We start from the raw sequence: 16,680 nt of genomic DNA, 5'->3' as shown, positions 1-16,680 counted from the left end.
CAATGGATCAATGAACAAATTACATACACACAATGGAATATTATTCAGCCATAAGAAGACAACAAATCCTACCATTTGCAACAATATGGATGGAGCTAGAGGGTATTATGCTCAGTGAGATAAGCCAAGTGTAGAAAGAGAAATACCAAATGATTTCACTCATCTGTGGAGTATAAGAACAGAGGAAAAACTGAAGGAACAAAACAGCAGCAGAATCACAGAATCCAAGAATGGACTAACAGGTACCAAAGGGAAAGGGACTGGGGAGGATGGGTGGGTAGGGAGGGATAGGGGGGGGAGATGAAAGAGGGGATTAAGATTAGCATGCATAATGGGGGGGTGGGAGAAAGGGGAAGGCTGTACAACACAGAGAAGACAACTAGTGATTCTACAACATTTTGCTATGCTGATGGACAGTGACTGTAAACGGGTTTGTGGGGGGGACCTGGTATAGGGGAGAGCCTAGTAAACATAATATTCTTCATGTAATTGTAGATTAATGATAACAAAAAAAAAAGAGAAAGAAAAGGGGGATTACTCCCTAATAGGAGAAAACTAACTGTAAATCAACAATTAATGCACGCTTTAAATATCCTTAATTTTGATCATTTAAAGGGTGTCAGATGATCAGCTATGGAAATACATTTCTCTGATAATATTCCTTTCTCTTAAAAAAAAAAAAGCAGTTCCTGTGTGGTGATCTCCAATAAGTTCTTCACAATGGTATAAAAGGCATATCAAAGTGTGGGCAAAGGGTTTGTTTGTGTTTATACAGAGCATCAAAGCCTAATTTGGCTACCCTGAAAACGAATTAAGATACGATATGAAGAAGAACTTCCAACATCAACATTCTCTGGAAGAGTCATTCCAGAAGATGATCATCAAAAAACTTCAACAAAGATCCTGACGCTGTTGCAGTTGTAGCTGCATTCATCCCACTGGTTCCTGGACTTGCCATTGGAATGAAGAAGATATCTAAGCTGGCCTGTGCATACAGTAAAACAACAAATTTGACTGGATCTATACTGTCGGAACTCAACCAAGAATTAGGAGAAGTGCAAGTTGCAGTGCTCCAAAATCTTGCGACTATAGACTATCTACTGTTAAAAGAACATATGGGATGTGAACGGTTCCCAGGAATGTGTTGTTTTAATTTGTCTGATTTTTCTCAAACTATTCAAATTCAGTTAGACAATATCCATCATATCATTGATGAGTATTCATAAATGCCTAGGGTGCCTAACTGGTTTTCTTGGTTTCACTGGAGATGGCTGGTAATTGTAGGTCTGCTTTGGTTATGTAGCTGTATTCCCATTATGTTAATGTGGGTGCACAATTTAATTAGTAGTTTAAAACCTATACATGCTTATGTTACTCAACAAGAAGATATGTCAAAGAAATAACCAATCTTCCCATGTTTTCTTCCGTCTGCTACTTCTATAGCTTTTCTTCTTCCTTCCTAATTACAACCCTTAAGTAGAATTCATGCTTCATATTGAAATTACCGAGTATCATAATTCTTCCAAGTGGTAAAGATACCTCAAGACAAATGCTGGGCATAGAAGCCACAGAGCATAAATCTGCAAAGAAGTAAAAAGCTAACCTTTTCAAACAATATTGCTTCTCTCTCACTTACCAACTTTACATTTACCTGTATGGCCTCGGAAGATGACTGGTTAGCCAGAGATGGGTAAGATTCCTCAAGGGAGGAACAACCTAAGACAGGCACAGTCGCAGGGGGGCCATCAGGTGAGAAATTGGGGATCAACAGAGGTGAGGCTTAGAACCTCACCCCCCCTGTTCTGAGAGAAATTTTCTGCATCCGTGGATGTTTTGTTGCCCTTGTCTACCTTGGATTAGTACTTAGTCTATAGGCACACACCTGATCATCTACATTTGCCCTCTTACAGCACTTAACTATGTTTTCTACCTTTATCTTGCATCTACCTACCACTTCAGCATTTTACTAAAAATAATAATAATAATAATAATAAGGGAGAAATGTGGGATTCACATATAAATCAAGTATAAAAATCAAACGAATATTCATATTTGACGTGATTGTTTATAGTTCATAATGCATGATCAGAACTGAAAGTTTCTGTGATGACTGCCCTTGCACTGTTCACCATGTAAGAACTTATTCACTATGTAAGAATTTGTTCACCATGTAAGAACTTGTTTGTTATGCTTCAGAAGATTGGAGACTGTTGAGAATTAGGCTTGGGGATGATTAATGACTGTGCATTGAGTCCCCTATACAGAATTTTACTGTTGTTAACAACCATTTGATCAATAAATATGAGAGATGCCCTCTCAAAAAAATAAATAAATAAAATAAAATAAAATAAAAAAATATATAAATAAATAAAATTCATATGGGACCAGAAAAGACCTTGAATAGCCAAAGCAATTCTGAGAAGGAAGAATAGAGCGTGGGGAATTATGCTCCCCAACTTCAAGCTCTACCACAAAGCCACATTAATCAAGACAATTTGGTACTGGCACAAGAACAGATGCACATATCAATGGAACAGACTAGAGAGCCCTGATATAAGCCCAACCATTTATGGTCAAGTAATACATGTTAAAGTAGCCATGGACATACAGTGGGGAAATGACAGTCTCTTCAACAGCTGCTGTGGGCAAAACTGGAGAGCTACATGTAAGAGAATGAAACTGGATTATTGTTTAACCCCATACACAAAAGTAAACTCAAAATGGATTAAAGACTTGAACGTAAGTCATGAAACCATAAAACTCCTAGAAGACAACATAGGCAAACATCTCCTGAATATAAGCATGAGCAACTTCTTCATGAACACATCTCCTCAAGTAAGGGAAACAAAAGCAAAAATGAACTCATGGGACTACATCAAACCAACACTTTCTGTATGGCAAAGGATACCATCAACAGAACAAAAAGGCATCCTACAGTATAGGAGAATATATTTGTAAATGACATATCTGACAAGGGGTTAACATCCAAAATATACAAAGAACTTACAGCCTCAACACCCAAAAAGCAAATAACCTGAGTAAAAAATGGGCAGAGGATATGAAGAGACAGTTCTCTAAAGAAGAAATTCAGATGGCCAACAGACACATGAAAAGATGCTCCTCATCACTAATCAGGAAAATGCAAAATAAAACCACAATGAGATATCACCTCACAACAGTAAGGATGGCCAGCATTGAAAAGACAAAGAACAACAAATGCTGGGGAGGATGTGGAGAAAGGGGAACCCTCCTACACTACTGGTGGGAATGTAAGCTAGTTCAACCATTGTGGAAAGCAATATGGAGGTTCCTCAAAAAACTAAAAATAAAAATACCATTTGACCCGGGAATACCACTCCTTGGAATTTACCCAAAAAATACAACTTCTCAGATTCAAAAAGACATATGCACACCTATATTTTATTGCAGCACTTCATACAATAGCCAAGATATGGAAGCAACCTAAGTGTCCATCTGTAAGTGAATGGATAAAGAAGAGGTGGTACATATACACAATGAAATACTATTCGGCCATAAGAAAGAAACAAATCCTACCATTTGCAACAACATAGATGGAGCTGGAGGACATTATGCTCAGTGAAATAAGCCAGGGGGAGAAAGACAAATGCCAAATGATTTCCCTCATTTGTGGAGTATAACAATGAAGCAAAACTGAAGGAACAAAATAGCAGCAGACTCAGAGACTCCAAGAATGAACTAGTGGTTACCAAAGGGGAGGGGTGTGGTTGGTCAGGTGGGTAGGTGAGGAGAAGGGGATTTTTTAGTACACAAGGTGTGAGGGATCGTGGGGAGAACAGTGTAGCACAGAGAAGGCACCTAGTGAATCTGTGGTATCTTGCTGCACTGATGGACAGTGACTGCATTGGGGTATGGGTGGGGACTTGATAATATGGGTAAATGTAGTAACCACATTGTTTTTTCATGTGAAACTTTCATAAGAATGTATATCAATCATACCTTAATAAAAAATTAAAAAATTAAAAATAAATGAAAATAAATTTTAAAAAGTCAAGTGCAACAGAAAGTGGAGACTGTTCCAGCCTTTTGAGACGAGAACACTTCATGTATCTACTGAAATATTTGATCCTCAATCCTACTTCTTGACATTTAACCAAGAAAAATGTTAGCATGCTGTCTTGCCAGAGGTTCCAGTCCCAGGCCAGTTCACTCTGGGTTCTCTGAGACTGTATCACAACAATGGAGCATCTGGGGTATAAGAGTTTATACCAAGCTTTACTCTCATGGTGGCAGGTCAGGTACTAGAATCCCATCCACCTCCAGGGCAGTCTGCATGCGGCAAGCCAGTCTCTGCCTCTGGGCCTCTCCAACCCCCACAGCCATCTCAGTCTCTGTCCTTGGCGCTGCCACCACACCAACCTCTGCTCTTCTGCAGCTGTGTAGCTATGCAGCAACCCAGAGTACTGGGCAGAGCTCTTTTATATAGGGTCAATAACAACTTATTGCTCACACGTGTGTAGTGAGCAAGCCGACCAGGGCCAGGTGAGAATCCTGGCCATAGGAACCTTCACCATATCCACAGGAGGAAAAGCAGTAGATGGAATAAAAATCACAGAAAGCTTGGTACAGGAAGAAAAAGAAATGAAAGGAGGATTTTTCATGAGAGAGAGTAGAAAAATAATATTCTCAGGAAGCCTGGTTGCTTACCACAGCTTAAAAAAAAAAATCAGAGGTCACAATACTAGTAAGCCCTCATAAGATTTAGTGTTTGTTATAAGGTGTAAAGTAACAATAGCAAGGTCCATAGTAGCAAGAGTAATTAACTAAGAAGCCAATCAAGGAAATTTAGGTGAGAAAGAAGTCTTAGAGCAGGACCCTTACAACACACCAAACCTAATAACCTAACAGCCCATGAGGCAGAACAGAAAGCTGGCACAAAATCCTGAAAATATCTGAGGGTTATAATATACAAAAGGCTGACATTGGAAGGAAACAAACAAACAGTCTAACTGCCAGATGAGAAATGTTTAGAAGAACTCTCTGGTAAGTACTACCTAGAATCACCATGATGAGCTGATACATAATCTGGCATAAGACTATGTATTAGTATTCGTTGAAGTATTTAGAGAATGATATATGTATATTGCTGTGTATCAATCAGAAAGCAAAGCACGTTGTCAACAGTGCATATAAACTGTCAATAATTCTCATTCCACATGTAAGAAGTAATTATTGATAAGGCATCATCAAAAAATACTTTAAGTATCCCAGATAATTTTTGTTCACTATTAAACAATAGGATTTACTTGGGAGTAGGGTACAAGTAGAAATCTCTTTTGAATGTCCTCAAATGCCTCAGTTCTGAAAGAAATCAAGTATATCTTGATGCTCACATCCTCCTGGAATATTCTTAGAAGCGAGATAAAAAGTGCTAACAATGAACAACTTTCTAGGAGGCTGAGTTACCCATAACACTGGGTCCATTACTGAAAAAAAATGCATTCTAGTCCAAGGATACTTACAGGAGGGCTGCTCAGGTTCTGGTGAAAGAATGTGATGATGAGGCTTGAAATAGTCTTGATACAAAACCTTTAATTTACAGTCAAAGCATGTCACCCTTTAAAAGGCCACACACAGGGGCGGGGAGCCAAGATGAAGGCATGAGTAGAGTCGGGGAAATCTCCTCAAAAAACCATATATATTTCTGAAAATAAAACAAATACAACTATTCCTAAAAGAGAGACCAGAAGACACAGGACAATATCCAGGCTACATCTACACCTGCGAGAACCCAGCGCCTTGCGAAGGGGGTAAGATACAAGCCGAGGCCTAGTGGGACCCAAGCGCTGATCACCCCAGCTCCCAGTGGGAGGAGAGGAGGTGAGCAAGGAGGGAGAGGGAGCGCAGGACTGTTAAATACCCAGACATAGTCATCCGCACCGGAGTGCAGACACACCGTGCGTGGTGTGCTGGGTACTAGGGAAACGGAACAGTAAAACCTGCAAGTGGGTCCCCACAGCCGGTGCCCTTGGGACAAAGAAAAGCGAGTGCCCTTTGAAAATCTTAAAGGGACAGGGACCCCACAGCTGGATGAAAGCAACCCGGGACACTTAGCCCAGCAGCAGGGAACCCCGGGGAACTCCAGGCACCCTAACCCCCTGGGTGGCAGCGCAGCTCAGAGGCCCCTCACAGCAATAAACAGCCTCCAGCTTCTTTCCCCTCCGAAGCGGCTCCGCCATATTGGAGCAGCGGCCTGAGGCTGGCCACGCCCACAGCAACCACGGAGCTTAACTCTACAGCAGCCGGGCAAGAATCAGAGACCCTGTCTGTGTGCAGCTGCCCAGCACAACTCTCCCAGGAGAGGAAGGCCACAAACCAGCAAGAAGGGACATTCTCCCAGCCAACACATGTGCCAGATCCCCACAACTACCTCTATCGCCATGTAAAGGCAGAAGAATTTGATACAAACCAGACTAACCCAGACATTCTCCCCTGAGAAGGAATCTGGGGAGATAGACCTAACCAATCTCCCTGAAAGAGAATTCAAAATAAAGGTCATAACCATGCTGATGGATCTTCAGAGAAATATGCAAGAGCTAAGGGATGAAGTCCAGAGGGAGATTACAGAAATGAAACAATCTCTGGAAGGACTTAAGAGTGGACTGGATGAGGTGCAAGGGGCCGTTAATGGAACAGAAACCAGAGAACAGGAACACAGAGAAGCTGACGCAGAGAGAGATAAAAGGATCTCCAAGAATGTAACAATATTAAGAGAACTGGGTGACCAATCCAAAAGGAACAATATCTGCATTATAGGGGTACGAGAAGAAGAAAGAGAAAAAGGGATAGAAAGTGTATTTGAATAAATAATTGCTGAAAACTTCCCCAAACTGGGGGAGGAAATAATCGCTCAGACCATGGAAGTACACAGAACTCCCAACAGAATGGACCCAAGGAGGAAACACCAAGACACATGGTAATTAAAATGGCAAAGATCAAGGACAAAGACAGAGTTTTTAAGGCACCTAGAGAGAGGAAAAAGGTCACAGACAAAGGAAAACCCATCAGGCTATCATCAGACTTCTCAACAGAAACCTTACAGTTCAGAAGAGAATGGCATGATATACTTAATGCAATGAAACAGAAGGGCCTTGAACCAAGAATGCTGTATCCAGCACGATTATCACTTAAATATGAAGAAGGGCTTAAACAATTTCCAGACAAGCAAAAGTTGAGGGAATTTGCCTCCCACAAATAACCTTTACAGGGTATTTTAGATTGACTGCTGTAGATGGGAGCACCCCTAAGACTAAATAGATGTCACCAGAGAAAATAAAAACACAGCAAAGAAAGCAGACCAACCAAATACTAACTAAAGGCAAAAAATAAAATCAACTACACACAAGATCAGTTAAAGGAAACACAAAAGAGCACAGAATAAAACAACCAACATATAAAGAAAGGAGAAGGAGGAATAAGAAGGGAGAGAAATAAAGAATTACCAGACAGTGTTTATAATAGCTCAATACGTGAGTTGAGTTAGACACAGTAAGATAGTAAAGAAGCTACCCTTGAACCTTTGGTAACCACGAATCTAAAGGCTGCAATGGCAATAAGTACATATCTTTCAATAATCACCCTGAATGTAAATGGATTGAATGCATGAATCAAAAGATACAGAGTAATAGTATGGATAAAAAAGCAAGACCCATCTACATGCTGCTTACAAGAGACTCACCTCAAACCCAAAGACATTCACAGACTATAAAAGTCAAGGGATGGAAAAAGATATTTCATGCAAACAACAGGAAGAAAAAAGCAGGTGTTGCAGTACTAGTATCAGACAAAATTGATTCAAAACAAAGAAAGTAACAAGAGATAAAGAAGGACATTACATAATGATAAAGGGCTCAGTCCAACAAGAGGATATAACCATTATAAATATATATGCACCCAATACAGGAGCACCAACATATGTGAAACAAATACTAACAGAATTAAAGGAGGAAATAAAATGCAATGCATTCATTTTGGGAGACTTCAACACAGCACTCAGCCGAAAGGACAGATCCACCAGACAGAAAATAAATAAGGACACAGACGCACTGAACAACACACCAGAACAGATGGACCTAATAGACATCTATAGAACTCTACATCCAAAAGCAACAGGATACACATTCTTCTCAAGTGTACATGGAACATTCTCCAGAATAGACCACATACTAGACCACAAAAAGAGCATCAGTAAATTCCAAAAGATTGAAATTCTACCAACCAACTTTTCAGACCACAAAGGTATAAAACTAGAAATAAATTGTACAAAGAAAGCAAAAAGGCTCACAAACACATGGAGGCTTAACAACATGCTCCTAAATAGTCAATGGATCAATGAACAAATTAAAATAGAGAACAAGGAATATATGGAAATAAATGAAAACAACAACACAAAGCCCCAGCTTCTGTGGGATGCAGTGAAAGCAGTCTTAAGAGGAAAGTATATAGCAATCCAGGCATACTTAAAGAAGGAAGAACAATCCCAAATGAATAGTCTAACGTCACAATTATCGAAATTGGAAAAAGAAGAACAAATGAGGCCTAAAGTTAGCAGAAGGAGGGACATAATAAAGATCAGAGAAGAAATAAATAAAATTGAGAGGAATAAAACAACAGAAAAAAAATAAATGAAACCAAGAGCTGGTTCTTTGAGAAAATAAACAAAATAGATAAGCCTCTAGCCAAACTTATTAAGAGAAAAAGAGAATCAACACACATCAACAGAATCAGAAATGAGAAAGGAAAAATCATGACAGACCCCACAGAAATACAAAAAATTTATTAGAGAATACTATTAAAACCTAAATGCTAACAAGCTGGAAAACCAAGAAGAAATGGATAACTTCCTAGAAAAATACAACCTTCCAAGATTGAACAAGGAAGAAACAAAATTTAAACAAACTAATTATGAGCAACGAAATTGAAGCTGTAATAAAAAAACTACCCAAGAACAAAACCCCAGGGCCAGATGGATTTACCTCAGAATTTGATCAGACATACAGAGAAGACATAATATGTATTCTCCTTAAAGTTTTCCAAATAATAGAAGAGGAGGGAATACTCCCAAACTCATTCTATGAAGCCAACATCACCCTAATATCAAAACCAGGCAAAGACCCCACCAAAAAAGAAAATTACAGACCAATATCCCTGATGAACATAGATGCGAAAATACTCAATAAAACATTAGAAAACCGAATTCAAAAATATATCAAAAGGATCATACATCATGACCAAGTGGGATTCATCCCAGGGATGCAAGGACAGTACAACATTCAAAAATAAATCAACATCATCCACCACATAAACAAAAAGAAGGACAAAAACCACATGATCATCCCCATAGATGCTGAAAAAGCATTTGACAAAATTCAACATCTATTCATGGGTATAGAGAGTAAGTACCTCAATATAATAAAGGCCATATATGATAAACCCACAGCTAACATCAAACTGAACAGCAAGAAGCTGAAAGTTTTTCTTCTGAGATCGGGAACAAGATAGGGATGCCCACTCTCCCCACTGTTATTTAACATAGTTCTGGAGGTCCTAGCCATGGCAATTAGACAAAACAAAGAAATATAGGGATTCCAGATTGGTAAAGAAGTTAAACTGTCACTATTTTCAGATGTCATGATATTGTACATAAAAAACCCTAAAGACTCCACTCCAAAACTACCAGAACTGATATGGGAATTCAGCAAAGTTGCAGGACACAAAATTAACACACAGAAATCTGTGGCTTTCCTATACACTAATAATGAACTAATAGAAAGAGAAATCAAGAAAACAATTCCATTCACAATTGCATCAAAAAGAATAAAATACCTAGGAATAAACCTAACCAAGGAAGTGAAAGACCTATACCCTGAAAACTAAAAGAAACCCTTAAGATAAATTAAAGAGGACATGAACAAATGGAAACTCATCCCATGCTCCTCGCTAGGAAGAATTAATATCATCAAAATGGCCATCCTGCCTAAAGCAATTGACAGATTTGATGCAATCCCCATCAAATTACCAACAGCGTTCTTTAATGAACTGGAACAAATAGTTCTAAAATTCATATGGAAACACCAAAGAACCCAAATAGCCAAAGTAATCCTGAGAAGGAAGAATAAAGTTGGGGGGATCTTGCTCCCCAACTTCAAGCTCTACTACAAAGTCACAGTAATCACAACAGTTTGGTACTGGAACAAGAACAGAGCCGCAGACCAGTGGAACAGAATAGAGACTCCAGACATTAACCCAAACATATATGGTCAAATAATATACAATACAGAAGCCATGGACATACAATGGGGAAATGACAGTCTCTTCAACAGACGGTGCTGGCTACATGTAAGAGAATGAAACTGGATCACTGTCTAACTCCATATACAAAAGTAAATTCGAAATGGATCAAAGACTTGAATGTAAGTCATGAAACCATAAAACTCTTAGAAAAAAACATAGGCAAAAATCTCTTGGACATAAACATGAGCGACTTCTTCATGAACATATTTCCCAGGGCAAGGGAAACAAAAGCAAAAATGAAGAAGTGGGACTACATCAAGCTGAAAAGCGTCTGTACAGCAAAGGACACCATCAATAGAACAAAAGGTACCCTACAGTATGGGAGAATATATTCATAAATGACAGATCCGATAAAGGATTGACATCCAAAATATATAAAGAGCTCACGCACCTCAACAAACAATAAGCAAATAATCCAAATAAAAAATGGGCAGAGGAGCTAACAGACAGTTCTCCAAAGAAGAAATTCAGATGATCAACAGACACATGAAAAGATGCTTCACATCGCTAGGTATCAGAGTAATGCAAATTAAAACCACAATGAGATATCACCTCACACCAGTAAGGATCGCTATCATCCAAAAGACAAACAACAACAAATGTTGGTGAGGTTGTGGAGAAAGGGGAACCCTCCTACACTGCTGGTGGGAATGTAAATTAGTTCAACCATTGTGGAAAGCAATATGGAGGTTCCTCAAAAAGCTCAAAATAGAAATACCATTTGACACAGGAATCCCACTTCTAGGAATTTACCCTAAGAATACAGCACTCCAGTTTGAAAAAGACAGATGCACCCCTATGTTTATCGCAGCACTATTTACAATAGCCAAGAAATGGAAGGAACCTAAGTGTCCATCAGTAGATGAATGGGTAAAGAAGAGGTGGTACATATACACAATGGAATATTATTCATCCATAAGAAGAAAACAAATCCTACACTTTGTAACAACATGGATGGAGCTAGAGAGTATTATGCTCAGTGAAATAAGCCAGGTGGAGAAAGACAAATACCAAATGATTTCACTCATATGTGGAGTGTAAGAACAAAGAAAAACTGAAGGAACAAAACAGCAGCAGAATCACAGAACCCAAGAATGGACTAACAGTTACCAAAGGGAAAGGGACTGGGGAGAATGGGAGGGAAGGGAGGGATAAGGGCGGCGTAAAAGAAAGGGAGTATTATGATTAGCATGTATAATGTGGGGAGGGGGGGCATAGGGAGGGCTGTGCAACACAGAGAAGACAAGTAGTGATTCTACAACATCTTACTATGCTGATGGACAGTGACTGTAATGGGGTTTGTGGGGCAGACTTGGTGAAGGGGGGACTCTAGTAATCATAATGTTCTTCATGCAATTGTAGATTAATGATAACAAAATAAATAAATAAATAAATAATAATAAAAACACCACACACTGCAATACTATATTTCACTGCGGGTGTGGGGGCAGAAGGGATTTTTTGGCATGAGAGGTGAAAGGGATGAGGTTGGGAATTTTCTGTGTACAGCCTTTGGAGGAATAATAACTGACACTTATACAGGTAACTGTCCACTTGGGGCTTCCCTGTGTCATGTTTTGTCATGCCTATTTAAATTACATTAAAAGCCAACATAAACTTTTATATTAATAGCCCTCACCTTAAGAGTTGTATCTGTAGAAGAGGCAAATTTTTCCTTTGTCTTATCCTATAAGCTGCCTTCTGAGAATCAGAAGAGAACAACCAAGTTCGATCATTTGAACAGGGAGCATCAACTAACACCTATAAAAAAAGAAAAGGACACAAAATGCAAATATGCCCTGAAAAATATATTGCTAGATACAACATCATACAGGAAAACTATATAAAACATGACAAAAACTAGCAATAAAATAAAGACATTTCTTTTAAAATAAAAAATGCACATTGATTAAGTTCTTCTGTATGTCATTTCTTCACCAATACTTCACAGAAAAGATATCCTGAGCACCGTGGGTTTTTTTGCAGGGAGCGGTAACTAATGTCTGCTCATATTTCATATTCTTGACAATTACAGCAAAAACTTTTACAAAAGTTACTCATTTTAAACAGACATTGCTGTATTTCTAAATTCTCAGCATTTATTTTTAAGAACTAATATTTCAATTTCAGTTCACTGAAATGGTCTCTTTTTCTTCAACTGTCATACTCTGATATAAAACGTTACTGAATTAAAGCAATATAGTGCAAATGTTTGTGTACTGACCCAAATAATATCTGATCTTTTCCTGACTATCGTTGACATACCTGAAAATAAAAAACATTCTGTAATCCACAACCCCCATGTTACCACTTCCTTTGAACCATGCTGGCCATCACATGAAAACTGCTTTCATGTTCACTTTATCAGAATTTCCCAGGGTGCTTAGAAATTGTATCAGGTTATGTCTGGAAGCAGATGGAAAACAACAACAAAACAACATAACACTGGTATCACTGGGAGCCCATTAGTTTGTCACAGTGTAATACAAGTACCTTGTCAAACGTTTCAGGATGGGCATCTCCTACTTCTCTGCCATCCAATTCAGTGACTTTAATTACATCTACCAAAGGCTGTGGGATGAAAGATTCTAATGTCTCCTTCAGCCACCTCAATCTCAGACTATCATATTCATTGCAATGAAGATAACCTAAATATAAAGGATTAAAAAGTTTTACAGTGAATGCAACGGAATTGTTAAGTTTCTACTTTTGATCAAATAAATTTCAGAAAGAAATCAATTCATCATAATTATGCAGAAATGGGCTCAGAGGTAAATATTATGATTACCTTGTGCTTAAAAAAACAGAAATACACACACTCACTCACTCACACTACATAAAACATTTATCACAGTCATGCCCAAACACTCTCAGAAGCTCTCACAATTTACTCATTCAAATTTAATTTTGGAAGTGAAAACCTATAGAGAATTATGGATTCCTAAAAGTGTGCTATACAACCAGTATCTCAGACATAGTTCTCCCCTAAAGCTCTTGATAGTACATCACATGTTCTATTAAATATGCAAGCTCCTACCAGGACAGAACATGTTCATTTTAAGTATGTGGGAAAAAGCATTCCAAATGCTTTTGGCTCTATGATAAGACAGACATGGGCTCAAATTGTGAGCTGTGAGGCTGCAGAGGTTACTTGGTTCTCCTCAAGAGTCTCAGTTTCCTTATCTGTAAAATGGGGATTGTACCTAGTGAGGGGGTTCAGAACATACCATTCAAATATACTGCTTTGACATATTGATTACTTTGAGATGAGCACCTGAATAACAGTAGATGTGCGAAGGGCATTCTGTCCTTCCTTTTTCTACCTGAAAGCAAGAAAAGAACTCCCATGTGAATGACAAATACTCTCCCTATACCAGGAGGAAAGAAATGTTCTTGTCATCACAGATAGGGAGTCAAGGCCAAGAGAAATCTGTACAAACAGACCTTGCTAAAACTAATTCTTCCTTTCTTCTCTCCTTATTTTTTTACTTTTTCACAAGTGGCACACAATCTTCATTCCACCTACCATATAAGCACTTAGACCCAACCATTTCTTAGGGTCTTCTTTTTCCTGTGGCAACTACCATGTACACATAATTTTTGTTAAATAAAATTGTGTGTTTTACTCCTGTTAATCTGTCTACGTCAGTCCCAGCAAGAAACCCTATGGATAGAGAATTTTACCTTCCCTATACTAGCTACCTTACAAAGTGATTAAGATTAAATGTAGGAAAATTTAATTTAGGGACCTATCTAGCACAGTACTGCAAAAGTAGTAATAAGAAGTGTTCATGATAATTACTAGTAATTCCTGAGTCCTTATTATGTGTTAGATATTGTTCTAAGACTTTATGTGTAGGAACACATTTAGTCCTCACAAATTTATGGGGTAGATATTTTGTTATTTCTATTTTACTGAGGAGAAAACTCAGGCCAAGAGATGGTAAGTATTTTGCCCAGGTGCACAGAACAGGAAATACAGACATCTTAGTTTCAGAGCTCTACCTCTTTTTCAGTACCATGCTACACTGCTTATCAGGATAGAAAGGCACTCAGTAAATGCTTCACTCCCTAATAAAACAGTTGTTTGTTTTTCCTTTATTTAAATATATATTTATATTTATAAATTTGACATTTATTACATAACAATGTAAGCTATATACATTATATAATGTATATTTAATCCAACCATATTTTTAAATGCATAAAAATATAAAGAACATCAAAGATTACCTGAAACCCAGTCCTCAGATAAACTTCACTTAACATTTTGATAATCATTCCATACCTCGTTATGCATATACCCACATATACAATTTTAAAAATTTTAATTATATATATTTGTAGTGTCATTTTTCACCTCATTCTTCACCCATCCCCTCCACCAATAGCCCAACTACTCCATCAAAAGGAACCTATATTATCAACCACATATATATGCTTATATATATGTTTACATAATTATCTATATACCAACGATTGTACTTACATACTTCCCTGCCCCCTTACTCTCCACATACACCAATACTTCAAAAGAAATACCAGCAATTCAATTGGTAGAGATAGAAATAATTTTTAAAGCTGCTAAACAGTACATGCAATAGATGTGTCACTCTTTACTCAACCACTACCGATTGTCAGGCATTCACAATGTCACTAATAACAACATTCAATGAACATTTTTTACAGCTATCCTTTCATAATGTACTTTATTATTTTGGATAGTACCAGAGGAATGGATAGGTTTGGGTAGCAAATTTTTACTTTTAGTAAATACAACCTTGTCCCTTCACCAAACTTCAACAAGTTAGTATTAGGCTGATACAGGATATGAGTGATGTTGTAGTATAATCCTTGATTTCTAACACAATGGAGCAACTTTTCATTTGTCTATTTGCCATTTAGTTTTGCTTTTCTGTCGTCTCAATTCTTATTCTTTGTCCTTTTTCCCCCTGTTGCACAGTTTATATTTTTCTTATGAACAGGTAAGATGTATTTTCATATTATAGATATTAATCCTTTATCTGTCATCTGATTTGCAAATACATGTCCTAAATTGCCTTCTGAATTCCTTTGTATCTTTTTTTTTTTTCTTTTGGTAGATAATTATTTTTTATTGAAGGGTAGTTGACACACAGTATTACATTACATTAGTTTCAGGTGTACAACATAGTGATTCAACATTTATTTACATGACAATTCTAGGTACCAGGTATCACCATACCAAGCTGTTACAATATCTTGACTATATTCATTACATCCCGGTTATATATTATTTTACGATTGGAAGTGTATACTTTTTTTTTTGTGAGGGCATCTCTCATATTTATTGATGAAATGGTTGTTAACAACAATAAAATTCTGTATAGGGGACTCAATGTTCAATGCACAATCATTAATCTACCCCAAGCCTAATTTTCATCAGTCTCCAATCTTCTGATGCATAACGAACAAGTTCTTACATGGAGAACAAATTCTTACATACTGAATAAGTTTTTACATGGTGAACAGTACAAGGGCAGCCATCACAGAAACCTTCAGTTTTGCTCATGCATTATGAACTATAAACAGTCAGTTCAAATATGAATACTCATTTGATTTTTATACTTGATTTATATGTGGATACCACATTTCTCTCTTTATTATTATTATTTTTAATAAAATGCTGAAGTGGTAGGTAGATACAAGATAAAGGTAGAAAACATACTTTAGTGTTGTAAGAGAGCAAATGTAGATGATCAGGTGTGTGTCTGTAGACTATGTGTTAATCCAAGCTAGACAAGGGCAATAAAACATCCACGGATACAGAAGATTTCTCTCAGAAGAGGGGGGGTGAGGTTCTAAGCCTCACCTCTGTTGATCCCCAATTTCTCACCTGATGGCCCCCCTGCGACTGTGCCTGTCTTAGGTTGTTCCTCCCTTGAGGAATCTTACCCGTCTCTGGCTAACCAGTCATCTTCCGGGGCCATACAGGGAAATGTAAAGTTGGTAAGTGAGACAGAAGCATTATTGTTTGAAATGGTTAGCTTTTTATTTCTTTGCATATTTATGATCTGTAGCTTCTATGCCCAGCATTTGTCATGAGGTATCTTTACCACTTGGAAGAATTATTATACTCGGTACATTTGATATGAGGCACGAATTTTATTTAAGGGTTGTAATTAGGAAGGAAGAAGAAAAGCTATAGAAGTAGCAGGCGGCAGAAAACATGGGAAGATTGATTATTTCTTTGACATATCTTCTTGTAGAGTAACTTAAGCATGTATAGGTTTTAAGCTACTACTTAAATTGCGCACACACATTAACATAATAGGAGTATAGTTACATAACCAAACCATACCTGTAATT

General features: G+C 37.7%; 1 protein-coding gene across 1 annotated transcript in view; it reads right to left on the bottom strand.

Annotated features, from left to right (window-relative positions):
- NSUN3 (NOP2/Sun RNA methyltransferase 3) overlaps positions 1–16,680 on the bottom strand; it is a 96,659-nt gene that overhangs the window by 54,072 nt on the left and 25,907 nt on the right. The window contains exons 4-5 of the mRNA XM_036899081.2: positions 12,826–12,980; positions 11,972–12,093 (exon numbers count right to left, since the gene is read on the bottom strand). Of these exons, the coding sequence (XP_036754976.1) occupies positions 11,972–12,093; positions 12,826–12,980 (277 nt within the window). The remainder of the gene's footprint in view (positions 1–11,971; positions 12,094–12,825; positions 12,981–16,680) is intronic.

Source organism: Manis pentadactyla, chromosome 1 (genome assembly GCF_030020395.1).
Source record: "Manis pentadactyla isolate mManPen7 chromosome 1, mManPen7.hap1, whole genome shotgun sequence".
NCBI classification, from domain to species: Eukaryota; Metazoa; Chordata; class Mammalia; order Pholidota; family Manidae; genus Manis; species Manis pentadactyla.
Note: the sequence above shows the minus strand (reverse complement) of the source record. Positions and strands in the feature narration are given on the sequence as shown.